Source organism: Rhinopithecus bieti, unplaced genomic scaffold (assembly GCF_001698545.2).
Source record: "Rhinopithecus bieti isolate Rb0 unplaced genomic scaffold, ASM169854v2 scaffold_33474, whole genome shotgun sequence".
Classification (NCBI taxonomy): domain Eukaryota; kingdom Metazoa; phylum Chordata; class Mammalia; order Primates; family Cercopithecidae; genus Rhinopithecus; species Rhinopithecus bieti.
In genome coordinates, this window is record NW_016814460.1 from 840,530 (window position 1) to 852,867 (window position 12,338).

Genomic DNA, 12,338 nt, shown 5'->3' on the forward strand with positions numbered 1-12,338 from the left:
CTGGCCCAGCTTTTCACAATGGGCAGCAGGGAGAATGGGACGGCACTGCGGGCAGCTCACCGGAAATTTCACTTCTAGACTGTGGCACAACCTGTCCTGAGTTCTCCCTAATTGGAGCGGGGTAACTTTCCCAGCCAGCAGGCAGTCACTGGGGCATCTTATCTGGGGAAGATAAGACTGGGGAGACCAAACCACTCGCCTATCCAAGGGTCCCTCAAGGAGCCCTTCAGGACGCTCGCTACCTCTCTCACCCACCCGCAGATCTCTTGCAGGTCCGCACCTTCCTTTGCTTATGCAATGAGGGAGTGGGGAAGAAAAAAATTTAATGCAGAGAAACGAATTTGTCCCCCAACTTAATAGCTGCATTATTCTATCTCTACGGTTGAGATTAGAATAATAAATTCAAGGAGCAATGAGCAAGATGCTTCAACTCAGCATTTTGAAAGATACTATTTTTCACAAATCACAAATAGCTTTCGGAAGCCACTTTGATTGGCTAATAAAAAAGTAAAGAATGGGAGAGAAAGTCCTATCTGCAGCAGCCGAATGGTCCTCATTCCGGTAATGGGACGGCGGGAGCATTTGGGAGGACGCGATTCTAAAGAGAGCGCATCCCGCTCACAATTATGTTCTCCCATAAAACGGGTTTTTACCTCCTTTTCTTTACAAACGAGAAAACAGAGGCTGTGGGCAGGAGGAGTGGGGGAGAGGGTACTTCATGAGGGGGTGGCTGGGGCTCCCTCGGCTTAGCCCTCCCCTTGCCTGGCATCTCGAGTAAAGCCGGGCGCCAGACGCACCCCGCCCTCCGACGCGCCGGGTTTGGGGCCATGGACATTGCTGAGCAGGACAAGGGATGAATGGGACATTTGGTGTGGAGAGAAGGCGGCGAGGCCCTTCGGAGCCATTTAATGCTAGGTTCATCCCACTAGGCTATTGGGCCAGATATTTTTATTAACAGCAATCATAATTCCACGTTTAAAAACGAAACGGAACCTCGGCCGCCCCTCGGAGTATGGAGGACACGCCTGTGGGAAGGCCCGAGGTCGTAGCGAAATGCTCTCTTTTCTGGCCTCCCTGGTGGGTAACCGGTGTCTCCCACTGAGAACAGGGTTACCTGGCTGGTGCCGCTGCTCACAGCAGGGACCCTAGTTAGGGTAGATTTCCCGGAGCTCCTACTCAAAGCTGCCCCAGCTGCCTACAGCGTGTGCTTCCAATTCACAGCCTTTCTCGGGCTGCAGGAGTCCCCTGTGAAGGAAGTCCGACTCAATTCTGTACACAGGCTCGATTTTCAGGCCAGATTTGCGTTGGGGCCAGGGACTGGGACCCGGGTGAAATTACACAAAACAAGAGTTGGCCTGGGCTTAGGTCTGGGAAAACATTGACCAGGAGCTAGATAGATGAGCGGTGGGGAGGGGAGGGGGGGAGGGGAGAGAGAGAGAGAGAGAGAGAGGAGGGGGGGGCAGAGAGAAGAAGAAGAAAAGAAGAAAGAAGAAGAAGAAGAAGAAGAAGAAGAAGAAGAAGAAGAAGAAGAAGAAGAAGAGGAGGAGGAGGAGGAAGAAGAAAAAGGAGGAGGAGGAGGGAGAAGACAAGAGAAGAGAAGAGAAGAGAAGAGAAGAGAAGAGAAGAGAAGAGAAGAGGAAAGAAAGAAAATCTGGCCTCAAAATATTGCAGCCTTTGGGGTCTGGTTTTTAAGACCAGAAGATCCCTCCCCTCCCTTTTCCCCTCTCCTGACTGAGTCAGAAGACTTGTATCTCTGGAATTTGGGATTATTTGACCAGAATCTTACTGGCATAAACAGAATTTTTAAGTCCAGGACTCTCCAGAGAGAAGTGAGAGACCCTTCTACCCCCTGGGTCCCTGAGCCTTCAATTCTTCATTTTGGGGAATGAAGATACCAGTAAAGATTCCCTCTTACCCCGCTGTGGCTGGGGTGGCAGGCTGTCCACTCAGCAGGCCCATCTTCCAGGCCAATGGCTCACACTATGGGGGCTGGGTAACCTGCCCAATTGTCAAGGTGAAGCAGGGAGTGGACTTTAAACAGCCTGAACAGAAGTTGGAGTGCACACAAGCAGGCTGAATGACAGTGATGACAATCCTCCTGTGCAGAGGATTGAATTTGAATTTCAGGATGTGGGCTCAGGCTGGTCACCTAGAAGCTTACTTACTTTCCCCTTCCTTTCTCCTCTCCTTCAGGCTTAAGCTTCCTCATCCTCCATTCTCAGCATCTCCCATCTTCAGGCATCTTCAGGCAAGCCCTGCATACAGGCCAGCCAGTTGCCTTGAGCCTCACACATTCCCACTTGGTTCACTATTCTAGTGCTGGGTGCTGGGTGCTAAGGTCTGGCCACAAGGGGCATGTGGAGATCAGAAGGAACCCCACTATCACATTCTTAGCCCCAGACCCTGGAAGAAAAAGTCATAGTTGCATAGGGCAGATTCTTTGTCTGGGCCCAGCCTAGGGCTGAGGAGGAGGAGGGTGGATGAGTGAGGAAATCTTTCTTCCCATTGGGATCCTGGCATCTGGAAACCCACTTTGTTTGGAGCCAAGATTCCCCCAAGGGCATACCTATAGACTGCTTCCTCTCTCAACCAATGGACTGTTCCTCTTCCTCTTCTCAACCCCTCACCCCTTTCACCTTCCCTCCCAGGCCAGCATGCTTTCTCAATTCCCAGGCTTCACTCCACATGAGTTTCTCAACCCCAAAGCCAGAGCAGTGAAGCAGACCATTTCCAGAGAGCTGGACAGGGGGATAAGGAGGGAGAGGGTAGAGAATGGGGAAGAGCTATGGAGAAAAACCAAGTCATTCCAGCTTCTATTATTTTCTTCTTCTTTTTTTTTATTATGACTCACGTATACAATACAAAGTACTTGGACAAGGAACAGGGCTGTCAGGACACAAAATCTACATTCATAGCTGGACATAAAGACAAATGACAAAAAATTATTATTATAGATATATTTTTAACGTTTTTTTTTCCTTTCAAGCACGTTGCATAAACAGAGAATTCAAGACAGAGTTAACTATACATTCAGTGCAATTTAGTTCTACTCTACTGGGGTTAGAAGCACAATAAAAGCGCACAGGACCGGCGGGCTAGGCAGTCTCAGTTGTTGGGTTTTCTTAGTGAAATAAGCAGCAACAAACGACAACAAAACCGCATTACGAATACTCTCAAAGCAGGATTTCTTCCTATAGGTAGTGATAAAATACGCTGGAGGTTTCTTTCTTTCTTTTTTTGGTTTTTATTTTTTTTCTCTTTTTTTCTCCTATAGCAGGATTTTAAATTTTTTCTCTTTTTCTTTTTCAAGATTATTGCAGGTTCCCTTTAGGTAGTATGTTAAAGATTTATTATTATTGTTATTATTATTATTATTATTTTCATGATTATGGTGATTTCTGAGCGCTAACACTAATGTAGCTCAGAGGAAGCCGGGCCCAACAGAACAGAAATCAAACAGCGAAGGAGAGGAAGGCATGGGCCCGAGTGACCATGGGATGGTTAGGTAGGATTTTAGGGGTGACTGCAGGCTCCTATATCCCCTTCTGGAAATGTGGGGAGGGGAGAGACCCACATCTCCTTCAGGTTTCCATCAGGTTCCTAGAGAAAGTCAAGGGGGGTTTTCTAAGCAGGGAGCCCTGGGGAGGGGGAGGGGATATTCCTTGCTTTTTTCCTTATTTCTTTACATTTGTCTTCCTTTCCTTCCTTTCCTTTCTTCATTTTTTTCTGTCCTTTCCTTTTTTAAAAAAGTACATCTAGTACGCTAGCCTTAGCATAAAACAAAACCACAAGTTCTCTTCTGCATTTCAAGGGGGCTGCCCTCTAAAATAAATACCAGAGAAGCAGGGAGGTGGGAGTGTGGCAAGAGACAGACCCAGGAGCACAGAGGCCAGGTCTCAGACCTTAAAATCCAGGAAGGACTCAGAAGGGTGGGGGCAGGGACAAGTGTGTGTGGGGCAAGGAGTGAGACAGAGAGTCCGAACTTTTCGCTGTGTCTCGGTCTCCCCCCTCCAGCCCCCAAACAAATAAAGAAGGGGGAAGTCCAAAGGTAATAAAACCAGAGCTGCAAGTATCTGACAGGTAGTTAGAGTTGTGAGTGTCATTCCATTCTCTATAAAAGCAAATGACAGTCGTAAACTTCTCAATTTATCCGCTACCATAAAACGAAACTTCAAGGGAGTTGCTAAAGGGGGGGGTCTCTCTTTTTTGCTTAGTCCTTGTTTTCTTCCTTTTCCTCCTCTTCTTTCTCCTCTTCCTCATTTCCTTCTTCCTCCACCTTTTCCTCATCTCGGGCTCCCGGCAGTTTATCCTTGTTGTTCTCCTTTTTCCACTTCATCCTTCGGTTCTGGAACCAGATCTTCACTTGTCTCTCGGTCAGTCCCAGGGCATGAGAGACTTCAATCCGACGCTTCCGTGTCAAATAAGGATTAAAGAGAAACTCCTTTTCTAGTTCCAAGGTCTGATACCGGCTGTAAGTTTGCCGTCCACTGCGCCTCCCCGGAGCTGGACAGAAGAAAACCCCAGTCTGGTTACATTTGGGTGGGGGCTCGGTTTTCCCTTGCCACTCTTCCTCCTCTAAACTCCCCTCTGTGATGTCCTCAGTTCCCCTCCCCTCTATGGAAAAGGCTAGCTAGAGCAGTAGGCAGACAAGGGCAGGAAAGTTGGGGATTGTGTTTGGTTTGGCTTCACCTTGGGAGGTGGGGTGGGGGTGGGGACCTGGGGTCTTGTTTGGAAAACTGGGGCCTTTCAGGGGGCCTGGGGGAGAGCGGCTGTATATCCCCGCCGCCCCTGTAATTCTAGGAAGTGGCCTTTGCAGCTTTGTTTACAAGTGCAGCATGGCATTTAGTGAGCAAGGCTGGGGACGGAGTGCTTCCAAAAGAAAGGATAAAAAGCTGTGGGTAAAGAAGAGGGGCTCTGCCCACTGCCCTCTCCTTGTCTCTCTCTGCCTAATGCTTTTCCAATACGAAAAATAATTGATCTGCTGGAATGTATCACCGCTCCGCTTGATTGCTAACTGGAGACCAGCAAATAAATCATGGGCCATCCCCGCCGGAACTTGTCGCTTTATCGCTTCCCCCTGTACTTCGAAATTGAGCCATGAGGGGCCACCTTGGAGGGGCTCATGACCTGAGCTACTCTGCAGGTCTCAGGCAGACCCCACAAGTCCTTGATTGGGGGGCTGGCTAGGGTTTTCTGGAGCTCAGGGACCCCTGATCTCCATGGCCCCTCTCCTTTTGAGCATTCTTTTTTTCCCCCTTCTCTCAGGCTCCCCTGTCTTCTCCCAACTGGGGGAAGTACAGAAAAGTTCGGGTAGTGGCCCTCAGGCTGTTTCTCTGAGAGGAGGCTCTGGGTGCCCTAGAGAGCCAGAGAGCCTGTCCTTTGAGTCTCACCACTCTCTGGCTAGGGCAGAGAAACAGGGGTCTCCCTTTGCCCCAAGACAGCCTGGCCACTGTCTTGGACTCCAGGCTCCCTGCCTCTGGAGAAACTGGTTCGTTCCAAAGGCTGATAATCTCAAGGTACTCAGGGTACCATTCCCAGCCACCTCCCCAACTTTGACTTTAAAGACGGGGAGTGGGAGAGTCAGAGAAAGACAGACAGAGAGAGATGGAGAAAACGATTTTTAACCCTTTGTAGCCACACACCAGCTTTCCCCCACCTTCACCCCAATCCCCTAAATGTTCTAGGCACCCCCTCCCTGCCCCGCCCCAGCGAAGCCTTCCCAACCTCGAGAAACCCACCCAGGCACGGGGGTGGGGCGGGAGAGACCCCAAAGCCAGGAGAAAAAGCGAAGGCAGACAAAAAGGAGGCGAGGGAGGGGGGGAAAACCCCGGAGCGCGGGAGACCAAGGGGGAAAGAGAAAAGGCTTCTCACCGTGGGGTCTCATCCATGGAAACATGAGGCTGGGAGACGAGTTTTGATTTAAGTGGCCTTGTCCTTCGCTACTGTTAGTGTTGGCGGAGGATTTACAGTCGGGATATTGCACCACGCTCGCCTCTTGCTGAGCCCCATAAAGGGACTGTCTGGGGAGCGCCTCGTAGCCATAGAATTTGGAGGCGTCTCCGTGGCAGCTAAGCGAGCACGGGTTCTGCTGATAGCCTGAGTTGGAGATGCCGGAGGTGCCGTGGTGGAAGAAGTCTTGGACGTGGTGCGAAGCGTGCTGGAAGCCGGGCGCCGAGCCGCCGGGCCCGTACACCAGCGCATGGCTCCTGCCCACGCTCTGAGGGAACCGGCAGTCGTAATAGGCCGGTTCCAGGGACTCGCCGCCTTTGTATTTGGAGAACAGGGGGTTGACGAAGTAGGAGCTCATGCTGGGTACATGAAAACCCGCGGCCCCCTCCCCTCTGCCTCGCGACTACTCAGCCCGGTACCCCGAAACTCCCCTCCCCCCGGGACCAAACCCCAGGCCGGCTGGCTCCCCGGGACTGGGCTGGGCTGGTGGGCTGGGGGCTGGGCAGGTTGGGGGGCGCCTCGGTGCTGAGCTCGGCCGGGTTCAGCAGAGCCCGGGGCTGGGGCGCGGGCGCGGCGGCGGGCGGCGAGCGGCGGCGGCGGCGACGGCGCTCCTCACTGTCGGGGTATGGTAGAGCTCGCGCTCTCTCACTTAAGCTCTTCCTTTAAACAGCCCAGGCGAATTCCTCAGACTCCCGGCGGTGCGGCGCTTCACGCGATTCGCGTTCAAAATTCCACGACATGAAGACAGGCGAGAGAGAGAGGAGAGAGAGAGAGAGAGAGAGAGAGATAGAGAGAAGAGAGGAGGAAGGTGGCGGGGGGGTGAGGGTACGTGGGGGACTGGAGAGAGGGCGAGAGGACGAACAAGGGCGAGAGAGGGGATGGGGTGTGTGGTAGGGGCTGGTGAGCCAGCCTCAGCTAATGGCTGGGGCCAGCTTTTCCAGGGTACGAATTTAGATGTGAAGGTGCCTCTCGCCCCCAACCTCGCTTCTCTTTTCCTTCTTGCTCAGAGAGAGAGAGAGAGAGAGAGAGAGAGAGAGAGAGAGAGAGAGATACCTGAGCCAGCAGGTCAACCCAGGTTACCTCAACAGGTATAAGATCTCCAAGGGGATGAATACCTGCAAGCCAGAGCAGGGCCCCAACCCAAAAGATGGGCTCCCTAGGGGGTCCCTAAGTCTGGAGACTTTGAGGAGGAACAAGCACATCATACCCCTAAATACTTCGGGCATCAGACCCTCCATCCCCTGGCCCCTCTCCAGGGTCCAAATCTGTTCTGTCTTCTTCCTTCCATCCCGGAGACTCTCTTGCTACCTGCTATGGGTAGAGGAGAGGGCCAGAGGCGGTGGGGCTGGGGAAAACTCCATATACCCAGTCAGGGCCACACTGCCCTTTCAGACACCAGCCCCTGCATGGAGCAGGAAACCCAGGCAATGGCCACAAGCTTGGCTAGGGGCTCTGAGAGCAAAGCTGCTTATGGAGACTAAAAGGAAAGGGCAGCTGTGTGTCCCTGGCTTCTAGCTGGGCTGATTCAGGACATTTCTTCTTAGGAGACTATTTGCATCTGAGTTGAAGGGGACTGGAGCAGGCCTCTTACTTGTCCCCACATACCCCCATGCCAGAGGAAATGCCAGCTCAGCCTGGTGGGGCCCCTGGCTTCACTGCAGCCCCCTCGTCCCCAGGCAGGCTGCCCAGGCCAGGATGTGGATGGAAACTGTCAACAGACACTCTTTAAATATTTATCCACACTTTCCCTGGAGGGTTCCCCCAACCCCAAGACTGAATACATTTAAGTTAATTCTAATGGATTAAAGAACCTTAGTCCATCAGCACCCTTCTCTGGCCATAAGTGTGTACAGTGATTTGGCCTTAACACAGATAGAGAGAAAAAGGGAGAAAGTGAGAATACATGCGTGTTGTGTGCATACAAATGAAAAAGATGAATAAGAATTATTTTTCCAGTCCTCTCCCTCACTAGTGTGTGAGGTTGTTACACCCAGGAAATCCTGGAGCACACTCAGGACACACACACACTGTACGTGCTGTTTCTCACCCTGAGACACATCAAGTCCATGCTCAGTGTAAACTAGCACACACATGCCTGGAAGCATCCCTGCCACCTCATAGACACTGTGCGCACATGTGCACACCCAGGCACACATGCACACATGCCTGACAAACACAGATGAATCTTTAGGTCTTTGCATTATGAAAACAAAATGCTACCTGTTTTTCTTCCACATCCTGGGGGTTTCAGGGTTGGATGAGGAAGGAGGTGGTTAGGCAACCAGATCTTTTCCTTCCTCATCCGGAGCCCAGCTCTGGAGATGGAAAAAGGAATGGCGGTTCAGGGCAGGATGGTTTAGAGAGAATGAACACCTCCCCCCACCCAACCCAGTCCCTCTATTATCTAACTAATTGCTGGGGAAATGGCCACTCTCTGTCAAATTCCCAAAGAAGATTCACTGGTGCAGGCTCCTTCCAGGATCCCCTGCATTCGGGGAATCCTACCCCCATATCAGGAGCTGCCCAAACTCTTAGACACCCGGAACTCTGGCATTGGAGCAGCAGGAGGGAAGGGTCAGAAGAGGGCTGTGCCAGGGCTACAGGCCTCCCTAGGGTCCAGAACAGTGGGAGTCAGGACAGGGCGTTTCTACCCCTACCACTGCTCACTTCAGCTTTGGTTTCAGCCCTGCCTTTTCTGAGCCTGCTCTTCGGGTGCTGCGATGAACAGAGTGGACTCTGGGCTCCCAGCATCTGGGTCACTGGAGACTGTCATAAATACTTTCTCTTCCCAGCCTGGAAATAGGAGGCCCAGAGGGCTGGATCCGCTCTGGGGCCTGCGCCTTATCATTTAGGGGGTGGGGTGGGGGGATATTTCGACATTTTATGGTCCAGCGAAAACCCTGCCAGAGAGCTATTCTTCCGGGCCTTTGTGTCTTGGAATGCGACTGTCCCGAGTGTGCCGCCACCGCCGCCTGCCCGGAGAGCCCACCAGTCCCGCAACCCCTGGCCGGACTTGGTTTCCTCTTTTAGGGGTTCCTCGCCATTCTTTCATTTGTTTGTTTGCTTTCTTTTACACGTTATCTGGTTTATTTCGCTCCCCGAGCCTGGAAATAAAGGAACCGAAAGCAGCCATCCTCGCCGAGGCCGTCTCTGTCCCTCTCCCCGAAGCCTGCACCGCCCTCATAGGTACCACGGATTTATGTTCGTTTGTCCGGGTCATTCTGCCTTTTTGTGTTAATTACTCGCTGCCTGCTTTGCACTTATCTCCTCCACAAAGCGATTATTTTTGATGCCTGCCCTCCCGAGCCTTCTGAGTCCGCTGCCAGAGCGAGGTCCCATCTCCCGCTGCCACTCGCGAATTATTTACACCTCGCAGGTGAGAGGATTGATTTGCTCAGAGTCAGTGGGGCCGGGCCGGCAGAGGCGCGGGGCCTTCTCGCAGCGGCTGCGGGCCGGGCCTCAAATGTCAGTGCGGCCAGGGCGGCCCGGGGCACGGCCGCCTCTATCATTGAGCAACAGCGCCACCTCGCGTCCATTTGCTCCAATGCAGTCCGACTGGGAAAAAGCTAACAGAGGTCCCAGGCTTGCCCCAAAGGTGGGAAGTGGGAGGAAGGAACCTCCAGATGGGTGCGCAGGGGAGAGATTCCCGGGAAGGGAGTTGCCCCAGGACTGCTGTTCTTTTGTTTTCTAAGTTCTTGAAATAAAACCTTGTGAAAGGTTCCACACTGTTTTCTCTTTTTGTTACCCTCCCTTCTCGAATTAAGAGACTCTAAGCAAAGCAACTACCGCGATCTACCCCCATTCAGGCACATTTCTGGGCTTGGAACATCTCCGCGAACGCGGATGCACGCTCCGAGGCTCCCACGACCTCCTGCCCGTGGCGCGCACCCTAAAGTCCTCGCTCCTCTTACCCTGATGCTGGCCCCGCACCGACTATTCCGCCGCCTCCTGCAGGACTTTGGGGTGGGACTCTGACTTCTCCAGGCTGTTTGACCCCTGGTTTGTAGCCCATCCCTCTCGCGCGCGCGCTCACCACCTCTCCCTCTCAGCCAGTGAGGTCCTGTTCTCCGTGAGCCATAGACAAAACATTCCTATAATCCGATTTCAAAGGGAAGAGTGTCCACCTTATTTAAACCATAAAACAATTAAGCCCAGACGTCTAGCCAGCTCCGCGCTGCTGTTTTGTTCGGCCCCATTCAGAACTCAGAACAGGGAGACAAACAGCGCCATAAAAGTGGCATTTCGGGGCTGCGGAAATGTACCTATCCGCTGCCTTCCCAAGTGGAACAACCTTTAGGGTTTTGTGATTCTGACAAAGGAGCAGAGGAGAGGTGGGAGGGGAAGATTAGGGGAAGAGGGCGTTTGCTAGCCCCTCTCTACCCCCAGCTTTCATTTCTTTCCCCAGATGCAAGTTGTGTTGTTGTTTTAATTCGTAAATGATAGCGAATAAAAAATGATTCCAATCCTGACCTGCAGGCTGGGCTGGGATTGAACAGTGGGCCGGGCCGGGTGGGACTGCTCTGCATCCCATGATTTCCTCAGGGTCTTCCAAGCCCGCGGCCCTCCTTCCTGCCCGCAGTAAGGCCGCTCAGGCCGGCTGCAGGAAGCAGGCCGCGCTGATGGACGCTGAGGGGAGGCGACAGAGCCTGGGAGCAGGGGCGGGGTGGAAGCCCGGAAACGCCGCTCTCGGTCTGGGAGAGAAGCCCGCATCCTGGCTCTCCCGACCAGGGGAGAGAGGGGTGTCTTGGCCTCCACTGGGTGGGGAACAGGAGTCCGAGTTCCAGAACAGCAAAATGGCCAAAGAGAGGTGTGAGGAAGGAGAAAAACTATAGGCAAAGCACCTTTCAAATGGACCAAGAAAACAATGCTTCTGGAATTGGGCAGGCGGTCTCCTAAGCTTGAAAGAGGAGCTGGTGCTTCAGCGACTGCGAAGTCCCTTGTTGCGACTTGATTGCCCCCCACTATTATCGAAACAAAATTTTCACCCCTTCCTACCTTCCTCCAGTCACCGAAATTGGAGTTTTTAAATAGAAGGAGAGAGTAGGAGATTCAAATGATGGGGAAGGGGCTGGTCCCTACAAGTGTCTCACCATCCTGTAAGGTGATGCTACCGGGAGCAGCACATGGGCTGGGGTCTTTAATTTTTTTTTTCACGGAGGTATCCCCCAAATATTCAGAGCGACATCCTGCACCTTTGGCAGAATGGGCAGCTTGAGATATTAAAGGACTATATTTCTATATTTCAAACAGCCTGATTTTAATACTTTCCAGATTGGGGGATTTCCGAGAAAGGGGGCGCTGGGCCGAGGCATACCCGCAGCTTATGTCTGCTTCTGATTAGCAGATTAAAACTGCTGGTTCTAGGAAGGCGCTCTGGGGTACAGTACAGCCGATCAGCCCCACCGGGCTGTTACACACACATCCCCACACCTTTGCGCTTGGGGTCCCACAGCCACCAGGGAGCACCCACTCCTGGCTAATCTCTGGCCAGCTTCCTTGGGCCTTGGGCACACCATCCCCCAGAAATGCTGCAGCTGCACAACATGACCCAGTCACCCCTAGACAAACATTCAAACTAAATACCAGAGTAGGGGAGACAGAAATTGGGAAGAAAAGAACTAGAAGACAGAGAGGAGCTGAGACTGCATTGAGAAGTAGAAACTACATCTAATTCTGATTGTATTGGCTTTGCCATCTTTCTCCTTCCTTGCTTTTTTCCTTTCTTCCTTTTCTTTCCTCTCTCCTTCCATGTCCCGTCTCTTCTCTCTCACTCTCTGTTTTTCTTCTCTTTCTCCCACTGCAGTCCCCAGTGCCTGTCTTGCTCCCTGAGGCCTGCCTGGCCTTCCTACTAGTCGCACACCCCCTCCCAGCCTTTTTTCCCAGCCATCCCTGGAAGCACCAAAGCACCAATGCAGCCAGGCAAGAATCCAGCCTGGGCCCTCACCCAGCACCCAACTTTCATCTTCACCTATCTCTTCCCTCCGATCTCTTGTACTCATAAATTATTACAATTAATTACAGCCAAGGAAAGCCATTCATGCCGTGCCTCTCCCCGCACTCCATCTAGCCACCAGGAAACTTGTAGGCAGCCAGCCGGGGCAAGCACAAGCTGGGCCTGGGCCTCAGCAGCCTCCACCCCGCCCCAAGAGCCCCCCCACCCCTCCCTGACTGGAGAGAAGCAGCAGGCATTTGCCCTTCCAAGGTAGAAGGAGCCCATTCTCTGGCTCCAGCCTCCGCTAGACGACCTGAGCACTTGCCTCCTCCACAACAGCAGACTGGGAACCATAGGGAGGAGAAATAACGAGAACTGGATACAGTTGGGTTTCTGGTTTTTTAAGTGACTTCGATATATTAACACAGGGCTGTTCTACCATAACAAACAGAAGCAC

General features: G+C 52.5%; 2 protein-coding genes across 2 annotated transcripts in view; both read right to left on the bottom strand.

Moving 5' to 3' along the window:
* Nucleotides 1–12,338, bottom strand: part of HOXC4 (homeobox C4) — a 65,443-nt gene that overhangs the window by 41,138 nt on the left and 11,967 nt on the right. The gene's annotated exons all lie outside the window — the stretch shown is intronic.
* Nucleotides 3,249–6,538, bottom strand: HOXC8 (homeobox C8). The gene is made up of 2 exons (XM_017851023.1): nt 5,872–6,538; nt 3,249–4,503 (listed from the first exon to the last, which is right to left on the bottom strand). The coding sequence occupies exons 1-2, from the start codon at nt 6,305–6,307 to the stop codon at nt 4,211–4,213; spliced, it is 729 nt and encodes a 242-aa protein (XP_017706512.1). The 5' UTR covers nt 6,308–6,538; the 3' UTR covers nt 3,249–4,210.